The sequence below is a fragment of the Carassius auratus genome, chromosome 42 (genome assembly GCF_003368295.1).
Source record: "Carassius auratus strain Wakin chromosome 42, ASM336829v1, whole genome shotgun sequence".
NCBI lineage: Eukaryota > Metazoa > Chordata > Actinopteri > Cypriniformes > Cyprinidae > Carassius > Carassius auratus.
The window spans coordinates 15,925,932-15,946,904 of NC_039284.1; the positions used below are offsets into that span (position 1 = coordinate 15,925,932).

Genomic DNA, 20,973 nt, shown 5'->3' on the forward strand with positions numbered 1-20,973 from the left:
AAATATATAATAATTGTAATAAGTGTTAAGAAATGTATATAAATGTATATATATAAATGTATATGTATATATATATATATATGACACAACATATATAATCCATGAGGACATTTTTTTACTTTTAAGTAAGAAATTATACAATATTTCAAATTAATGTTTTCATTTTGTTTATCCTAATTTGCAATAAATAGAAAATGAAAAACCATGCACTTTGTTAATTCTTATAGATCCAGTGTAGAGAGATTAGAGCGCTGCAGTACTCTGGCTGTCCAGTAGGGGCCACGCTTTCCCGGTTTCACGCTGAACTCTTTCAATCACTTCCTGTGCTGCACATTCCCATCACAACAACTCCAACAGTAATGAAACTTGCATACTTTCACTTCTTCAACACATGGAGACACTTCACAGGGATAAAAATCCACCTGGAAAAATAATTCTTCAGGGAGAGACGCTCCATGGATTATATGCTGGATGTCCAGAGGTTATAAACACTGGACTTTTATTGCACCTTTCCTTTTTTGGGCTAGCTATTAATGCTAGTTAGCCTTCGACTTATAACACAAATTATATCCAAGATATCTTCATTATTTTATCGATGTGGATCAATAACAGACTCGAGACGCCAGTGTCGCAATGTAAACTTCATATAATTGCATTTGACAGCGTTTCGTCTATGAATTATTTATGAAGTTAAATATTAGCTCACGCTAACTGAAAATAACGGGAGTTTCATTTGTTTGGATGTTTGGGCATTATGATTTTTGGAAATACACGGTGTTAAACATGTTTAATTCGGGGTTTATGGGTGGTTTGAGGAACTCTTTGTTCGGGAGAGGAAGAGGAAAATGAGGAAGAGGAAGATGATGGTGACGAAGATCAGCTCAACAGGGAACTGCTGACCTTAAAACAAACACATTCAGAAACAAGGCAAAAAACAAAAACATGCCTAGAAGAAAACAGTCGAACCCACAGCCTGTCAAATGTAAGTCTGGGTTTCTATCTCACCTGAATTCAGTTTAATTCAACTCCTGATTATCTTGTTTTATCCTTAAAGTCAGTTATTAACCTGTCACTCAAATTCTCGAACACAGACTTGAAAGTGCGTGATCCAAATCTAAATTTGTATAATTCATGACTGAAAACATTTTGTTACATGATTTTGATGTACCATTTTCATGCAATTTAATGCAATGTTTGGTTTTAGAATGGGTTTCAAGAGATTTTAAGTTTTCAAGTGATATATCATTTCTGATGATTTCGAAAGTGTAATGGAGAAAAAGCCAACAAAGACAACTTTTTTCTTTACTTTTTTTTTGACAAAGGTCAGAACTCCTGTTATGATGTAGGTTCTTGATGTGCACTCTTGCCATAAATTAATCTATTACTTTTCCTACATAATTTTTAACAAAAAAGATTAGTAAAATATCTATTTAGGAGTCTTAGACCTTTCCAACGATATATAGTCTGTCATGATTAGATTAGGATTTAATTGTAATATAGTGAAGTAAATGTAGGCGGCCCTTTGAGCGTCCGGGTGGCAGTTAACAGGTTAATAAGAGTATAAAAATGGCATGTTGATGCCCACATTCAGTCTGTCTCTAGTTATTTGATGAGCTCGTTCAGACATTTCTGGCTTTTTTTAGCTCCTCTTGAGTTCCTACAGCTTGATCTTATTTTTGTACCGTTGAGAATCAGCAGCGTATGTTTAATATTCAGAAAACTCTCCGATCCAGAGCCTGTCAAATGTAGGTTTTGCAGATCTCCTGATTTCTCTCTCTCTCTCTCTGTGGTTGTACTTGGTTTGACAGTGTCTTCTGATTTTATGTTGCAATAAAACTCCTCATGAATTTCATAATTCCACTGTTGAAATACGTGTTCAGTAAATGGCTTAATATGAAGTTTGATGTAATATCAGTATATTTCAGAGACTAGTCATCTTTCACATGACTGCTTAGGAAAAAACCTTATTTTAGTTATGAATAGTCAAAATTATTTTATTAATAATAACTACTTAAAATATGATTTCTCTATGTGTGTGTGTAGATAAATATATACATATTTGAGACTATATTATTTATTTGGCCAATTATGACATTAGTCATTAGTTTGATTTTACATTGTTGGAAGCATTATTATTACTACTACTACTACTACTACTAATAATAATAATAAATACTATTTTTAATGTTAGTAAAAACAAATTGTGGTAACTCTGTACATTAGATGTCTTGAACTACTTATGTTAAAATAATTATATATAATATATATAGTGCTGTCAAAGGATTAATCATGATTAATCTAATCCAAAATAAAAGTTTTTGTATACATAATATATATATATATATATATATATATATATATATATATATATATATATATATATATATATATATATATATATGTATGTATATATATATATGTATGTATATATATATATATATGTATGTATATATATATATATATATATGTGTGTGTGTGTGTGTGTAATGTTTATATTTATTATGCATATATATTGTGTATTTAATGTGTATGTGTATTTAAAATATACATAATAAATGCACACAGTACAAACCCATATATTTTGTAAACAAAAACGTTTATCTTGGATGCAATTAATCGCGATTAATCGTTTGACAACACTAATAATATAATTATAATATTAAATATAATAATAAATAATTTATAAAAAATGTATAACAAATAATTGTTTGTCTGTCTGTGTGTGTATTTCTCTCCGTTTATAGTAGATATGTTTTATTGTTAAGTTACATGTCCTTTATGAATTATTATTATTATAATTTATTTATTTTTTCCACTGTATTTTCACTCCATAAACTTGTGTTTTGTGGTGCTTAATTGTTGAAATAATCTCCGCGTCCATTTCTGTCCAAATTAATATTGCAGTTCATGTGGTTTTTGTCGAACTAACACAAGTCTAAACTTTCCTTTAGTCTGAAAACAGCTCTTTTTAGTTCCTCTAGAGCAGGGTTTTATTACAACCCTGCTCAACACAAAAACACCATGAAGTTTTCAAATAAGCCTGAAGGACTTGATTAGTTGGATCAGGTGTGTTAAAGTTTGACACCCCGGCTCTAGAGCTTTTATAGTAGATTTAAAGGAACTAGTTTGAGTAAATGATTGTTTCCAAAGCCCTTGTTTAATGTGGAGTTACTTGTCTTTAAGAATCAGCTCAGTGAACACACGTCGGCTTTCCTCTCTTCTGTCGACATTCGTTCCTCACTGCGTTTCCTCAGGACAGACCCCTGTTCCTGCCGCGGGACCCTTCTCTGACGTCTCTCCACTGTTCCTTCCTCCTTCATTCATTCGTGTCATATTTGTTTCCTCATTCCTGAGCTGTAGTGCTGATAACCATCAGTCTTATCAGTCTCTCAAACCTATTTACTGGATATGACTGAGAATCATTACAGGATAAGCTACATCTACAGTGGCATGCGAAAGTTTGGGCACCCCTTGGAGAATCTGTGAAAATGTGAATCATTTTAACTAAATAAGAGATTATACTAAATGCATGTTATATTTTATTTAGTACTGTCCTGAGTAAGATACTGTACATAAAAGATGTTTACATTTAGTTCACAAGATTGAAATTATTAAAATAACCTCACCGTGTTCTGTTACCTGATGATCCTCGACTGTCTTTCTGTTTTGTGATGGTTGTGCATGAGTCCCTTGTTTGTTCTGAACAGTTAAACTGAGAACTGTTCTTCAGAAAAATCCTCCAGGTCCTGCAGATTCTTCAGTTTTCTAGCTTCTTTCGCATATTTGAACCCTTTCCAGCAGTGACTGTATGATTTTGAGACACATCTTTTCACACTGAGGACATTTGAGGGACTCAAACACAACAATGGGGTTATTTTAATAATTTCAGCTATTTTTTTTGTCTTGTGGACTAAATGTAAACATCTTTTATGTACAATATCTTACTCAGGACAGTACTAAATAAAAAATAACATGCATTTAGTATAATCTCTTATTTTGTTAAAATTATTCACATTTTCACAGATTCTGCAAGGGGTGCCCAAACTTTTGCATGCCACTGTACATCTATACAATTCATTAAAATGTTAAGATATAGTGATATGGTGATATCAAGTAGAACAGGGAAGCTGATACATCGCTGCTGTTTGATTAACATTTTACATAACATTTACTCAGTTTACATGAGTTTACAAAATCCACTAAAACCTTCCATACTTCAGTCAAGAATACTGTCTAAATATGAAAATCATGTTGTTAAATGGATGGATTAATCATTTTAATAGGCTCTTAAAAAGGATGAGCCTCTTGTTTTATAATAAAATATTATTTGATATTGTTCCTGTTATTGTAAGTGATATTATTATAGACCGTGGTGTCATGTTTGTTTGTTTGCAGTGGGAGCTGAAGATGGGCCGGCAGTCGGCAATCAGGAAAACCTGGTCCTGGAGAGTGACTTCCTCCTCGGACAGGAGCTGGGCTTTGGAGAGAACGACTACAGGATCGTGGGTTTTGAGAGGGACTCGGGTCAGTGATATGGAAGTCAGCTTGCAGTTATTTTGCTGTACTGTTCCATACTTCAGACAAGCATTTGCGAATGAACAAGTCTAAATGTAAAAATAATATTTAGGCTAGTTATAAAATGTATAGATAATGATAATAGGCTTAAAAAATTGGATGAAACACTTTCTAAGCTGTCTAAACTTATTCAAATACTTTACTAATTAAACTTTGTGAAAGCCTTGTTTTATAGTTATAATAATAATAATCATCATTATTCTTAATATTATTATAATTATTCTTAATAATAATAATAATTATTATTATTAAAAATTATTATAATAATAAGCACAATTATATAATTAATATACTATAATGCTAAAATAATCTGGTGTAGAAAAGCTAATACTAAAACACTTTCCTTATGAAACTTTTGTTGAACTTTTTGTTTTATTTAAATAATTATTATAATAATGATGACTGTAATAAAAGTTATTATTAATAATATTAATATAACAAATATATTATAATATTGTATAACTAGTGATAATAATAGTAATAGCTAGTTATAACATTTTTTATTATTAACAATGGTAATACAAATAATAATGATTTATTATTAATAATAAAAATGATAGTAAAAGTAATATATAATATTATATTGTAATATTATATAAAAAAGATATGATGAGTAATAAAAGTTTTTATTAATAATATTAATATGACAAAAATATTATAATATTGTATACCTAGTGATAATAATAATAATAGTAATAGCTAGTTATAAAATTATTATTTTATTATTATTATTATTATTAGCAATGCCAATACAAATACTAATTTCCATTTATTATTATTAATAATAACTACATTAAAACTAATATTATATAAAAATGCTAATAATACTAATACCAGTATTTTTGTTGTTATATAATATTAATATAATATTTTCATTTTAATATTTGTAATTATTATTGTGGATTTTATTTGTTAAACCTTTCTATTGCTCTTGCCGTAGACCCCAAAACCAGCTTAAGGCCTTGAATCACAGTGATTGTGTGATAAATAAATTAGGTTTGTGGCTTTTAGTCATGTCAGGTCATCTGTAGAAGTGTACTGCTGTTTGACAAAGCTTATGTTTAGCATTTATAGTAGTTATCTTCTGGACTAGACGTTTTGATGAACCTAATTTAGTTTTTGCATCTTTGATATGTTTTGCCTGAACTTACTATGTAAATGAAAAGGGTTTTCAGTACTGCATAACAGAGCGTGCTGTGATCTCCTGATAGACTCGGTCACAGCTGACATGGGAATGCCGGTGTACGGCTTCAGCGATGAGGACTGTTCCAGCTACAACCGTCTCGGCATGGAGAGCGACTTCGAGGACCCTCGAGACACGGAGAGCGAGCGGGAGGAGATGGGACCAGACGCTGCGTTCGCTCCGTACCTCTCGTGCAGACAGTGCGGTCAACTGCTGGGCGACCCCTTGAGCGGCGCGCTGGACCTCGCCGGCCTCTACTGCCTACAGTGTGGAGCCGAGGGTGGAGACGCAGACCGACAGGACCGTCCGCTAGAGGAGGCCCACCCCACAGACACCACACAGGGGAAGACAAACCGAGGTAGATCCACGTCTGATGGAAGCTCTAGTAAAACGTACTCCTGCAAACTGTGCACTTTCAGCTCGCGTTACTCCAATCACTTGAAGCGGCACATGAAAACACACAACGGCGAGAAGCCGTACCGCTGCCAGCAGTGCACATACGCCTCCGCTCAGCTGGTCAACCTGCAGCGGCATGAGCGCACGCACACCGGCGAGAAACCGTACAAATGTGAGTTCTGCACATTCGCCTGCAACTCTCTGGGAAACCTGAAGAGGCACCGGCGCATGCACACGCAGGAGAAAGACCTCAACTGCAGCCAGTGCGACTTCTGCACCAACAACAGCCACTCCTTAAAGAAACACATGATGAGCCACAAGAAGGACACATCGACTTCCTTAACGGAAGGTAATTGTTTAATCCACTTCATCATGCCATATTTGAACCACTGAATCTGTGTAAGCGAATTTGTAAAGGGAAATAAAATGGACTGAAAATTGCATCGCAACAGTTTCGGAAGTGAAAATTGCAATCACAATTCTCTACATTTTTCTAAATATCCCCCCAAATTTGAATTTTAGTCCCAGCTTATTTAATGCTTTTACTGTCCTATCAAAGAAAAAGCGTGCATGCCAAAAATACTTATAGAAATCAATTATAAAAAAGTTTTTGTTTTTTTTTACGATCCAGTCAATCCCTGAAGTATAAAAAAGTACACACCTAATTTTATTTTCTCATTGGATATTCTGTTTCACTCACAAACGTGTCATATATTACAGAAGTAAAATTGATTATGCCATTTCTCTTTCACAGGTGAGTTCTTTTATTTGACTTTTATTTGACTTTTTGATCATTAGCACTAAACAGGAATACAGATTCTGAGGAAACATTTCTTCTAGTCTTTTTTTCTTGCTGTTGCATATTTCCATATATATTATTCTTGCATATCATACTTTGCACTTTATGCACTTTGTGATGCAAACCAAAAGAGGAAGTGAAGCGTGAAGTAAAGGGAAGTAGAAACTCATGGCTTCCTAAAACTGGATTCGCTGTAAAGAGGAAGCTTGTTTTTGTTCCTTTGTCTTTCAGAGTCTGTGGTGTCTGACCTGACTCTGCACATCAGCAGCGACCCCGACTTCCTCCAAAGCTACGACACCCTACAAACGGACCGCCATCCTCCCGCCCTGCTGCACGCCGAGGGTTTGGCCAAAGAGTCGGACCCTCTTCCCGAGCTGCTATTCCCCTTCACGTGCCGTGTGTGCGGCGCGGTGCTGGAGGACGAGGAGGGTGCCACGGAGCAGATCTGCAGCAAATGCACACTAGACATGTTGTCCAAAAGCTCCCCGAGCAGCCCGGAGAAAGGCGACAAGCTGTACTCATGCACATCATGTCCATTCGTCACTCAGTACCCCAATCATCTCGCCCGCCACATGAAGACTCACAGCGGCGAGAAGCCCTACAAGTGCCCACAGTGCAATTACGCCTCCGCCCACTTCGACAACCTCAAGCGGCACCATCGCGTGCACACGGGCGAGAAGCCCTACAAGTGCCGCGTGTGCGACTACGCTTGCGGCAACCTGGCGAATCTCAAGCGGCACGAGCGCATCCACTCGGGCTCCAAGCCCTTCCAGTGCAGCGTGTGCAGCTACAGCTGTAACCAGAGCATGAACCTGAAGCGCCACATGCTGCGGCACACCGGCGAGAAGCCCTTCAAGTGCCAGGAGTGCGGCTACACCACGGGCCACTGGGACAATTACAAACGCCACCAGAAGAAGCACGGCCTCTCCGCCGAAAGCTGGCTCAAGATGCAGCTGCCGGAGAAAGAGGAAGAGGACGAGGAAGGAGAAATGTAGTGGAAGCTCTCTATGATGTCTAACTCGAGTTGCCTTATTATTATTTTCATCATCGACAGAGGAATCCATACTGTACAGTGTGTCGCGACAGGGCCGGTGTGCTGTGTTTTTTTTTTTTTTTGCCTGTTTTTTCTTCACTCGATTGGATTTTGTAATTTGGCTAACCGTTTACAGCAGATGATTTCAATTCGAGAATCACAGGTTTTTAAGTTATGATTAATGTCTTGAACTGAAAGAGAGAAAAATGTATGCACCACTGGGTGAATCTCGCAAAAAATGGCCAGGCTATATATATTATTTCACCAAAAAAAATTTATTTATTTATGTTTATTTGGACCATTTTTTGCATTGTAAATATATACAATATTTTTTTTATTACTTTTTTTTTTTTTTTTTTTTTAGAAATGTTTCATATGACATTAACAGAATTTTCTTATCTGTTTTCTTTTTCATTTTTTTATTTTTCAAAAAAATAAATCACCCCAAAAAAGGAACAGCTAATCTCAGCAAAAATACATATTTTGTATCTAAAACATTTTTAAATTAATTTGTAAAATGTTATTTTTGTAGTTACTGTATTACTGTAAAATAAATATTTTTTATTTAAATCAGCATCAATTTAAAGGGAGCACAAAAAATACAATTTTTTATTTTTTTTTGTAAACAATGCAAAAAAAAAACTTATAACCTCTTCATGTATTTGATTAGTTTTTTTTTTTTTGAGGTGAATTATGTTCCTGACGTGTTTTGTGAGATTCCCCTCTCTGCTGTCATGGATTCTCATTGAATTGCTGAATGAGAGAACTGCAGTAACACCGGCCCTGTTCCAGGTCGATGCAGCAGCTCTAGTTGTGTTTTACTCTGTTTCGTGAGGGATTTGATGACACTGAAGACGTCTAGCTGCTACTGTATGTTCACTTATGCACAATGACAGTGATGTTGCCTTGTCTCGGGGAGGTGCTGCTCCTCCTTCCTTCATTTACTGTATCTGAATTTCCTTGTGCCACTGCAAAATGCTGCACTGATCGGGGTCCTGTCCATCCCCAGTACACTTGAGGTCTATCCAGGGCATTAGAGGGACACGTATGAGTGAGTCTCACGAAAACCGTTCAGAAATGCTAGCATTATGCTTACCCCACAAAATGATTATTAAATAAGAGATGTTTTGCATGAAGAATATGACGGTGATTTTTACATATTTTTTGCATTGCGGCTTTATTGCGCATCTATATAATTAAATTTCTGTAATGCTAAAAAGTGGAAAAAAGTCAATTGTTCAGTTTTTGTGGAAGTATACCGTATGTTGTACTATCCATTTGTTTTCTTTACTATATTAAAGTAAAACATTTTTTTATTTTGCATTATGACGTAAATCACATTGATTGCCTTGAAAATGTCACAATGCAAAAAAAGTTGTAATGGTCCTAAAATAGGCCTAATTTTCTATATGCATCTGTTTTTCTTTTATTTTTGGTGTAAAAATGACCCAGATATGTTTTCATGAGATTCACAATTGTGTGCGTGTGTGTGTGTGTGTGTGTGTGTTTTGTTGGACTTTAAAATATTTCCTTCAGTTTTATTTTGATTAAAGTGTGATGCCTACTGTGAAATTTTCTCTTAGGAAAACTAATCATGAAAACGTGTGAACATTTCATTTTCTCACACATTTAGTGGGAAAGATCCTGTTTTGCGTCCTCACCCCCACTTTAGTTGTGCAGTTCATGAGGAAGAAAGTGAGGACCACATGCTCATATTCTCTTTATAATGAACAGATCACATTCAAAACAAACATTTAAACCTTTTGTACACAAGTCACTTTGATGCGTATTGGATATTAAATGAATATTTCACTTAAAATAAACATTGACTGAAGAGTTACTCGTCCTCAGGTCATCCCAGATGTAATGAGTTTGTTTCTTCATCAGATTTGGAGAAATCTACCATTAATCTGCAGTGAATGGGTGCCGTCAGAATGAGAGTCCAAACAGCTGATAAAAACATCACAATAATCCACAGCACTCCAGTCCATTATTTAGCATATTGTGAAGCCAAAAGCTACATGTTTGTAAGAAACAAATCCACCAAGACGTTTTGACTTCAAACTCGTTTCGGTTTAAATGATCAAGTCCTCTATTCATAATAATGCTTTCTCCAGTGAAAAAGTTGTGTCACCTGAATCAGGAGAGAAATCTGCATAGATGAAAATCCGTTTACAAACCAAAAGCCGGTCTAAACAAATACGTTAGTGGATTTTGATGTGACAGGACAAATGCATGGCAACACATTCTCACTCCCAACTCAACACACATTGACTCTTGGTCAGGACCCTGTCGCTTTTTGACGTTTGGGCTCCTCGGTTACTTTAATTAAGAAACCTATGGTGTCAGTATGCAGATGCGAAAGGCATTGGGAATTTTACACTGTGTCTACCTGTCTATATCTTTTTGAGCATGTTACACTGATGTGCTGTCAGTTTACAAATTCAAAAGTTTCCGCTAGAAGGAGTGTTACATCACCTTTGGTTGTGAAATGCCATTGGCTCTTGTGACCGATTGCGTCATGATAACGTTCAGGAGTATATTTTTGAATACGATTTTTCAGCGATTAAAACCTTATGGTTTACTTCATATAAAGATATTCGTATAAAGATATCGCACGGCTTCAGAAGACTTGGAATGCAATGCCACTTGTTTTTGATACTTTTATACTGCTTTTTTTTGTTCAGAAGTGGATGGGGCTGGGGTAAGGTGCTCCAGTAAAGAATGTCTATGAAAATATAAATTTAAATAAAATGCATCTTGATCTGACGCAATAAGGGAAACAACTGAAAGTCACTTTGATGAGTATTGGATACTAAAAGAATAGTTCTCCTAAAATCAACATTTTCTGAAGAGTTTCTGGAGAGGTTTTATCAGCTGTTTGGACTCTCATTCTGACGGCACCCATTCACTGCAGAGCATCCATTGGTGAGCAAGTGATGCAATGCTACGTTTCTCCAAATCTGATGAAGAAACAAACTCCTCTACATCTTGGATGGCCTGTGGGAAAATAAACTTTCAGCAAATCTTGTTTTTCGACTGAAATATTGTTTTATAGGTCCTCCACTTTCGTCTGTTTCCACTCTGTTACAGAACTGACACAGTCACTCTGAAATACACCGCAAGAGTTCAGTGCAATCAGGGAATGAATGAATGCATTAGATGCACAACACTGAATCCAATGATATTTGGCTTGCCATATGGTGTAATATGATTATTTATGTACTGTATTTTTGTGGGTTTCTTTAGCTCTCTGATATTTGTACACAAATTGTAGATCTGAAGAAGTGGCCTTTGGTTTCATAATAAAGATGTTTTTAAACTTGTATCAAAGCAGCTACATTGAGACATTTGTAACAGATGAAACGATTGGAATTCAGAAGAATAAATATTCTATACAGCATTTAATTACAGTGCGTGAATTTCTTTAGACAAGCAGCTCTAAGAATGCTGATATATGTTTGTTTCAGTCAACCTAGAATTCTGCTTTACCTTGTTTTCTGGTTTCCATTTGTGAGAAAAACGTCTCCAGGATTGCTTGTCATATTGTGCCAGTTACACAATTATATAATTTGCTATCTGAGGCTAAATTAATTTCATCATATGTTAAGACTTCATTATTCTTCCAAAATAATAAATCAGCACTTTTACAGTTAACATTATAATCTAAAGGTTGCTATATTCAATATATATAGTAATAGTAATAAAGTATTTGAAAGCACTGTATTTTTAATGTAAATTAAATAATGCCTTTTAAATAAATGTTAGTTATAGATACGGTATGGCAACTAAAATTCACACATATACAGAAATAATATAAAAGAGAAAAAAAAATATTTTAATTCCTTAATTTTTAATCAATAAATGTGCAATTGTCACAATACAGCAAAGTGGAAACAGTACTGAGATGAAGACAACAACGTTAGAAAACATAATTACATAAAGAAAAAAGTTAACTGTTTTACCATTTCTTTCCTGTAGAGAGCAGAACTGAGCTTTTCCAGAGAGAGACTTCACAGAATAACAGACCAATGCACATATTTTATCAGTGATATTGAATATATGATGAATAATGCACAACAACAGGGTTTTGTAAAAAAAAATTATAAAAAAATAAATAAATAATTTGTGGTCCAGGTAACATATCAGTAATATGATGAGTACAAATGGATACGACTCCACTTGTTTTTTCCTCTCCTGAGAATGATGTGTTTGTGTTGCTGGATGAAGTCACGGCGCAGTAGCTGGTTGAAAGGGACCAAACCTCTCTCAAACACCTGACTTGGTTCCGTTTTACCAGCAACTAAGACGTGTTTCTGAGGACAGACGGTTTTCAGCTTCAGGTTTATAGAGGTGAGAGGCATCAGTTTTCCTCAGTGTCATTCACACTTCAGCATCTGATTAATCACAGATCAAACTTTTGTTCTGCAGTTACAATCATCTCATCTACGATTCAGGAAGCAGAAGATGATCTTCCTTCTGGACAATAACACTGAGTCCATGGATGTGTCGGTATGTCCTGACTCTGTGTCCGTCCAGAATTAGCTCTCCTCCACCTGTCCAGTTATTTATAAGAATAAACATTCGTGATGCAGCAGCTGTCGTGTGACTCGGACGCTTCAGTGTTCATGTCATCATGAGGAACTCAGCTTGATAAATCACCCTGTGCTCACCAGTGACCTGTGCTTGACTTTCACACAACCTTTACAGAATAATCAAACACCATTTATATTTATATGACTTTGTAAACCACAGATCCTTTTAAAAATGCTCAGAATTTTTGGAAAATGTCTTTATCTTTGTTGCATATGTTTCACCATTGTCCAACTTTTTTTGTTTGTTTGTTTAAAAATGGTTTTAAGCTCTATATAATAAACTAATATGATATATCAATAAATGTTAAAAAAATTAATAGCACAATATTTAAAGTTTAACTGTTTTGCTATATATATATATATATATATATATATATATATATATATATATATATATATATATATATATATATATTATGAGAATTAAATAATATATTATTATATTTTACACATTTTAAATAATCTTTAATTAACTATCATTTGTATTTCTTCATATTTTGTATAATTTCTACAATTAAAATGACAAAATATATTGAAAAGTTTTCATTTTTATATAAAAAAATAGCTTAATACAGATTATAGAATAAACACTGGTTATAGAAATCAATAACCCCTTTATAAAATTTTCAGTTATTTATATATATATATATATATACACACACACACACACACACACACACACACACACACAATTAATAAATAGATAATACAATACATTTACAAAATAAATTTGTATAGTTTATAAATTTATAAATGTAACATATGTAATATATATGTATATATATATATATATATATATATATATATATATATATATATATATATATATATATATATATATATATATATATATATATATATATATATATATATATATATATAACAAATAAGTTAATTAACTCATAAAGATGGATCATAATGTTCCCCCTGGGTTCTGTACACATGATTTAAGTCAGTGTTGCAGTGATAAGGAGATGGTGATGAAGAAGTCTCTCTGAAACCACACACTTCCTTACATTCCATAGATTGATTCTGTATATGGGGATATAAGGAAGTATGTCATCTCAAAGAGCAACAGCCGGATCTGTTAAACACACCATATATCATACTCACATAATACACATAATGCAGTGCAGCATAGATCCCATATGATATATATCATATCCCATATGATATATATCATATATATCATACTCACATAATACACATAATACAGTGCAGCAGATCCCATATGACACAATAAGACTTTTTCTATAAACATTTTTTTTTTGTTCATCTTGGGAAAGTTGTTAATCACCCTTTCCCTCCACTAGCAGATTTTAAACAGCCCCGCGGTGGAACAAATTAACATTTAAAAGTACAAACATTCCATTTAATATGACATCATAAAAACGGAATGCTTAGTAATTCTAAATTTTTTTTTTTTTTTTTTTTTTTTATAATTTTCAACATTTTTAAAGTTGTGATGGTGCTAAATGCTGTTTAAAACAACTTTAAACAGTTTAAGAAGAAAAAATTATGCTAAATGATTTTTAAAAAATCATTTTAGATGGAGTTTAGCATGTCATGCCTCTGGACATATCAACTTACCCTGTCAGTTACCCTGTCACTTACCCAAACCAGGCTATTGTCTAGAATTTTTTATACAGCCTTTATAAAATGTAATAGTGTTTTCTTTCTGAAATACACTTGATTGAACAAGCAAAACCCCCGGAACTGAATAAAGTATAAAAGAAGGAGCCAGAAAGCCCTGCAATCCAACAGCACTGACACATCAGACCGTTTCAGCTCAGGCTTCACACATTACTTGCCCGTCGCTTGACGTCCAGTTCATCAGACGGAACAAATACAGCTCCGGCGCGCTCTCCCATGCGTATCCTCGTCCTTTGCCATCTCCTGGATTGTGTCCAGACCTGGCTTGATTTCCCGGCCTTTTCTATGTTTTGCCCTCCCCCTTGTTGGCGGCCTTCCACCTGTCGATGTCTTTTAGAGGCCTGGGTCTCTCCTGGACCTCCTGTTGGCAGGCCTCAGTGCTCTGACAGACCAGAGCCTGTGAAATCACACCTCTCAGCTGTTCTCACTGCACTCCCGTCATCCAATCTCAATGGCTTCTTCAAAACAGGAGGGGATTCTGGGGGGCAGGGTGGGCCAAAAGACAACTGCCACCCCCCGCTTTTATTGGGGCAGCATGACAGAAAATGTTTTCTAGGGCACAGCTGACAAAGAATGTCTTCGGTGGGTATGCAGAAATTTATATCAGTGATGTTTATGCTTTTGGAGTTTCTGTGAATTTCTTAGAGAATTGCTTTCAGGATTTTACATGGAAGCTTATTTCCACCTCAGATTTATTTATTTTTATTATTTTTATTTTTTTAATTGCTCACAATTCAGACTTTTTTCTAGCAATTCTAAATTTATATTTTAGTATCTGATTTAAAAAAAATTAAAAAATAAAATTGCAAATTACAATTTATAAATTTGAAATAGAAATTCAGAATTGTGAGATCTCACAAAATGTTACTTGCAATTATATATATATATATATATATATATATATATATATATATATATATATATATATATATATATATATATATATATATATATATATATAACAGATTTCTAAGATAATATATATATAAACTCTTAAACATGACATTTGGTCAGGAGCATAACAAAAGTAATTTTATCTTTCTTTTAAAAATTGAAAAATCTTTTTTATTTTGCTGTCCTAGTATTCCAAATCATATTCCTATATCCTCCAACTCCTATATATATACATATATATGCAAAAAAATAAAAAATAAATAAAACAACAGTATAAGGACTTTTATTTCATTTTGTCAAAAGTATAAACATAAAATGAGTAGAAAAAACATAAAAATAAAAAATATGATTATAATAATAAAATAAAAATAATATATGCAAGACTAAATGTTTAGTGGTTAATTAATGGTAATGGTACATGCTAAATTACTTAAAGATAGTAAACTATTAATGAAAAATGTCAGGTCAGACATTAACTTCTACTAAACATCGGAAAAATGATCAGCTGGTAAGAATATTGTTTAACCCCGCCTTTATCCCAAACCTGCAATCTGATTGGCTGATAGGAATGTTGTCAACCAACAAGGATGTTAATCGAGGAACATTTTCTTGGTGATCATAAGAATAGCAGGACACTCAAATGCACAGATTACATGTGAGATGCCTTCAACTCTTTCTGTGCGACTGTGATCACATGTATAACACACACACGGAAACAGCAGAGCTCCGGGGAATGTGAACCTGCTCCTCATAATGCCTAAGGTCAACACCTGTGTGCTAAAATCAGCTGCAGTGGAGAGAGATGGATTCAGAGCGAAAGACTTACACTGAAACTCAACTCGCAGTCTATTTCAGTTGCACACAGATGCTGGAAATAGACTCGGCAGCTTTCAGATTACTGTCCATGAATTTATAGTGGATGCAGGTCCACTCTTGGAAATCTGATTATTCATTATAGTGAGTAATCATTGATTATTGTTAATTGATAATAATTTAAAAAAGATTGTAGATTAGTTAAGTCCCTTAAGATGATGCCCCTTTAATATCTTGTATTCTTTAATGCATTGAAAATCACATTGCATGGAAAAGCATTTGTATAACATGATGCTGAGTGTCTTTATTTCATGTGGAGTTAATACAAGCTTTTTATTGATCATTTCTATGTCAGACCACCATGAACTACCAAATTACCCTTTTATACGAAGCCGGATTGATTTAAACCCATCATGAGGACTTGAGAGGACCGGCTAATGTCTTCCTCACATGTTGGTTTTGAATCATTAGTGTTTGAGCCGTTAAAGCAGAGTAAGAGGCCAGTGTTAGCGTCCAGCTGCCGGCCTGTGGTTGATACAGCTGTTCCATACGAGCAGACGCCTGAAAGACCTGCCTTTGTGTACACTTCTACCAGCGAGGTCAAAGGTAGCGTAATCAACGCTTCAGAAACAGGTGTGGGTCGTGACGGGACACGGCATGTGCTGCTGCCGCCTCAACCTCAGCCATTTACCACAGTCAAAAACAGAGACTTTGTTTGCAGTGGATCAGCTCAACAGTGATAATGACTTTGAGTTAGATCGACCTTAAAGCAATAGAGCTTTTGGTAATATATCTGAAATTAAATGATTTCATGCATGGAATAAGAATATGTCAGTCGCAACAGAGTCATTCTCTGCTCTTAAAGGGACAGTTCACCCATAAATACCCATATACACACACAAACACACACACACACACACACACAAAATAAATGTACTTTTTTATGCATTAAAAAAACAAGGCGCAAAATCAAGCAGTCAGCATGATGTTCTAATGAACATGTTTCATGGAAGAATATATTATTATTATTATTAAATTTTATTTTATTAAACTTTTGATTGACTGCCATGGCATAAAAATTTAACATTTATATTTTTTAGCTCACAATTAAAAATTTGAATACCAAGTTTTGTGATTTTTTTTTCCCTCAGAATTGTGAGAGGAAAAAAAGCCTGAATTGTGAGATTTTTTTTTTTTTTTATTTTTCATTGTGGGGCCGAAATAAGCTTCCATAATTTTTACCAAGTCATTTTTACTGAAAATTATACATTCAGTCATACCATTATGGTCAAGTTTATGCATACAGGTAAATTTAGTAAATAATTTGTGGAAAATTCTAATTAAATTAGACTGATGTGAATTATGATTTTCCTTTGGCTTGCTTAGATGGGGAATAATTGCACAGACACTATTGGAAGAGAGCTGACCTGGATGATGACATCACTGAATCATCAATGAACTGACTTTAGCAGGAAAGATGACTTATTGTTATTGTTTTCTTGCATTATTGACAAACTATTGTAACTATGTAACACTGTAAAGCTGCTTTGACACAATCAGTGTTGTATAAAAAAGCGCTATACAAATAAAGGTGACTTGACTTATGACATCGATAACTATAACATTTATGTTGGTCTGACCTAATAAAACTGAGAGTTGATCTTCAGTGGAAAATTCATTTCAAAAAAGAAAACTGAAGTGAGTTGATCCCAGTGTTGACTTTCTACAGTAAAGTTGGAACCAATGTTATTTTAGTTTTACTGTGATACTATGATAGTTTTATTAATATTTAGATTCTTTTTCATTAAATTTTTTAATGTTTTTGTCTTTTTTATTATTGTCTAATGTTTATTAATTGAATTTCTGTTTAACTTTTAGTTATATTAACATCCAATTAAAGTCTGCAATGAACCAGAAGTTGCGACCGACTTTACTTACGTATTGTAACGCACTTCCAAGGGAAAAGAGAAAAACAGAGGGCGTGGCTTGTTTTTTCTGCTGTGAACTGATTGGTTAGGCTTTACTCACAGTTGAAGGGGCGTGTTTAAGGATCTTATGCTCAAGCTGACGTCATCAGAGAAGATCCGTCATTTCAGATGGATGGTGCATTTTCAGATGTGGATTAAAGATTATGAAGGCAAAAAAAATGTTGTGGATTGACTTGACTTGCATAGATAAATTGTTCTCCACAAAAACAGCAGTGTGCACTAACAAAATAAATATAGTAAATTTTTATTTCATCTGTATTTAAAAAAATAATAGCTCGCTAAAATATTTTTGCGATTAAACAAATATTTTTGTTGTCATTATTATTTTAAGTAAAATATTTAGTTATTTTTATTTTTTTTTAAATGTGTTTTATTTATGGTTTTAATTAACTATAATAACCCAAAAATGTTGAGACTGGTTGTAATCTTATTACATTTAAATGTGTGACGTTGTCAAAAGTAAATAACTTTGCTTAGAGCAAAACCAGGGAACCCCTGCTCCAGACTAAAGCTGCTGATGAGTCCAGACGCTCCTCAGAGGCAGATGAAGCAGCAGCTGGTGAAGTGCTGCACATGCTCAATGCAGCAGGTGGTGTGGACTTTTCCTCCTCCTCCAGAAGTGTCACCTCTCTCCAAGGCCGGCATATTCAGCTGGGATACAATTAGGCCCTGTCTCTAATCCTTTGAGTTCCTGGGAGAATGAGAGGGAAAGGCATGTGCTCTTAGCACATTATCCGAATGTCAGACGTGCCGAGCGAGTCTGACTGTGGCTCTCAGCCGCTGCTGCTTCCTTCGGCTTTTCATGACAATTGTGTTCTCATTTGTTCAGGGAGCTTCATTCTGCAGGACTTTCGATTGTTTAAGGATTCCTGTGAAGGACAGACATATTAGAAGGGCCAGTCATGTGCTACGGTACTAAAAAAAAAAAAGATTATTTATTGATAATATATTGAAAAAGTGAGAATGTCAACTTCTTCAGCTAAGTTTATTGTCATATTTTTAACCATCTTTTGAAATGCTATCAAACTGATTTGTGTAATTTGATCAAAAGGGATTCATTTTTCTTTAGTTTTTTTGTGGCTAGATTTTAATAAATCTTTCAAAAATGTAAACAATAGCCAGGTGTTACAGTATATAAAGATTCACAGAATTCAATACTTTTGTTTTTTAATCATTTTACTGTCACTCCCCCAGAATTCAATACTCTTTGATGTTTTTCCTCCAAAATGATGCCACTTCCTGGAGGATGATGTCATTAAAGATTAAGGAAATTTACAAAAGTCTAACAAAAGGATGGAAGGAAGGTGATATTAAAGATACTGGAACTATAAATTGAGTTCAAACTCACAAAAGTTTGTTCCTTTCTGTTACAGAAATGGTTTAAATGTTTCTGTTATAGAAAAGGGAAATATGAAGAAACACCTGCAGTTTATTTTAATATTGTCTGTATTTCATATAGAAAAATTAATAAAAATTCACCTAAGAAATATGATTGCCTTTGAGTTTTTATGCATCTAAGACACAAGATGAAGGCATGCACATTTATTGTATAGGAGCAAAAACTAAAACCATAAACACATTTTCATTATTTGAAATAAAAAACTTTTTTTTACTGATTTATTTCAACTAACTGCCAAAAGAACATTTCTTATTTTCCTTTAGTTAAGATGTACTAAAATAAAAACCAAACTGCAATAAAAAAAATAAAAACTACATGTATTTTAAACACAATTACAATGACAAAAAAAACATTTATGGAATTTATGGAAAAATCCAGTTTATTTGAATCACATTTAATATTGAAGAGTGTAATGATGGGCCTCTGGAGGAACCAAACGATATCTGGAGTAGTACAAGTATGTTTGCCATTCTGAAAATAGCCATTGTTACCAAACACGTTTCCTATTAGGATCTGCCTGTCATACTGTGAGAGACAGAACTATGAAAGTGTCTTTCAGAGCACGTATGCTGTGGACGGGTAAATCCCGCAGACAGAACTTTCTCTCATCACATCTGATCTCTGCTATGTCACTGACAGCTGCCACCATTAAACACACCAGTATCTCTTCACCCAATCTTCAGCTGAGCTCCTCACATGCTGTCTTCCTCTTCTCTGATCTGTCTGAGCATCAGTTTTGACCTCTACTGCACAGCTGAAACAAATGAGCCTAAAACCAGAAAGTTTTCGGTACTTATAATAAAAAATACATATTATTTATTAATATACTAAAATAAAAAATTATATATATATATATATATATATATATATATATATATATATATATATATATATATATATATATATATATATATATATATATTTCTTAATTGAAAATGTAAAAATAAACAGAAATTACATATATACACACACACATAAAGTACATTTATAGGTATAAAGTAATAAAAAAGTAAATTATTTCAGCTTTTAGATTTTTAAATTTTCAATTCATTTAAAATTGTAAAAAAATAACTAAAACTGAAATAAAAATGAAAAAAAAAACAGATTAGTATTTTTTAATACTTTCAAAACTACAAAATTACTAAACTTAAAAAAAAGAAAAATATGAAAATAAAAAATATTAATGAAATATATTTACAGCATCACTGTTATTGCAGACATCTCTGAACGAGAAGTTACTTCTCTCATTAGTGCTGTTTTCTAGCATCATTATCACTAGTGCAAATAATAATTGTGATAATGGAGTACTGATCTAAATTACTCAAAAAATATTATCAGCATGAATGATACTTTTTTATGGAAACCTCAAGCTGTTGTGAAAACCACCCTGAACACTCGATATATTACACAAAGCAGCTCAACACACCATATCCGCATAACCAATCATTTCTTTAGAAATCTGCTTCAGTAATTTGCTATTTGATGATAGTTTCATGGTAACTTGTTACAGGGTTTGATCTTACAACATTTTGGTTTCTTTAACCATGAGACGACACCACATGAAAAGTTTGAAGATCCAGCACCATGAGCATGAGGCATTTATCAGCTATTTACATTCTGGATTTATTTGCTTAAAGTTGATGAG

General features: G+C 33.8%; 1 protein-coding gene across 1 annotated transcript; it reads left to right on the forward strand.

Annotated features, from left to right (window-relative positions):
* The first annotated feature begins 334 nt into the window (after nucleotides 1–334).
* Nucleotides 335–12,087, forward strand: LOC113060833 (zinc finger protein 513-like). Its single transcript, XM_026230046.1, has 4 exons — nucleotides 335–982; nucleotides 4,396–4,524; nucleotides 5,787–6,503; nucleotides 7,185–12,087. The coding sequence occupies exons 1-4, from the start codon at nucleotides 943–945 to the stop codon at nucleotides 7,946–7,948; spliced, it is 1,650 nt and encodes a 549-aa protein (XP_026085831.1). The 5' UTR covers nucleotides 335–942; the 3' UTR covers nucleotides 7,949–12,087.
* The last annotated feature ends 8,886 nt before the right edge of the window (nucleotides 12,088–20,973 follow it).

Excerpts from the sequence above, each read along its gene's own strand:
- LOC113060833 (XM_026230046.1), top strand. The coding sequence starts at position 943 with ATGCCTAGAAGAAAACAGTCGAACCCACAGCCTGTCAAAT. Across the intron at positions 983-4,395 it reads GAACCCACAGCCTGTCAAAT|TGGGAGCTGAAGATGGGCCG; the intron begins GTAAGTCTGGGT and ends GTTTGTTTGCAG. Across the intron at positions 6,504-7,184 it reads ATCGACTTCCTTAACGGAAG|AGTCTGTGGTGTCTGACCTG; the intron begins GTAATTGTTTAA and ends TTTGTCTTTCAG.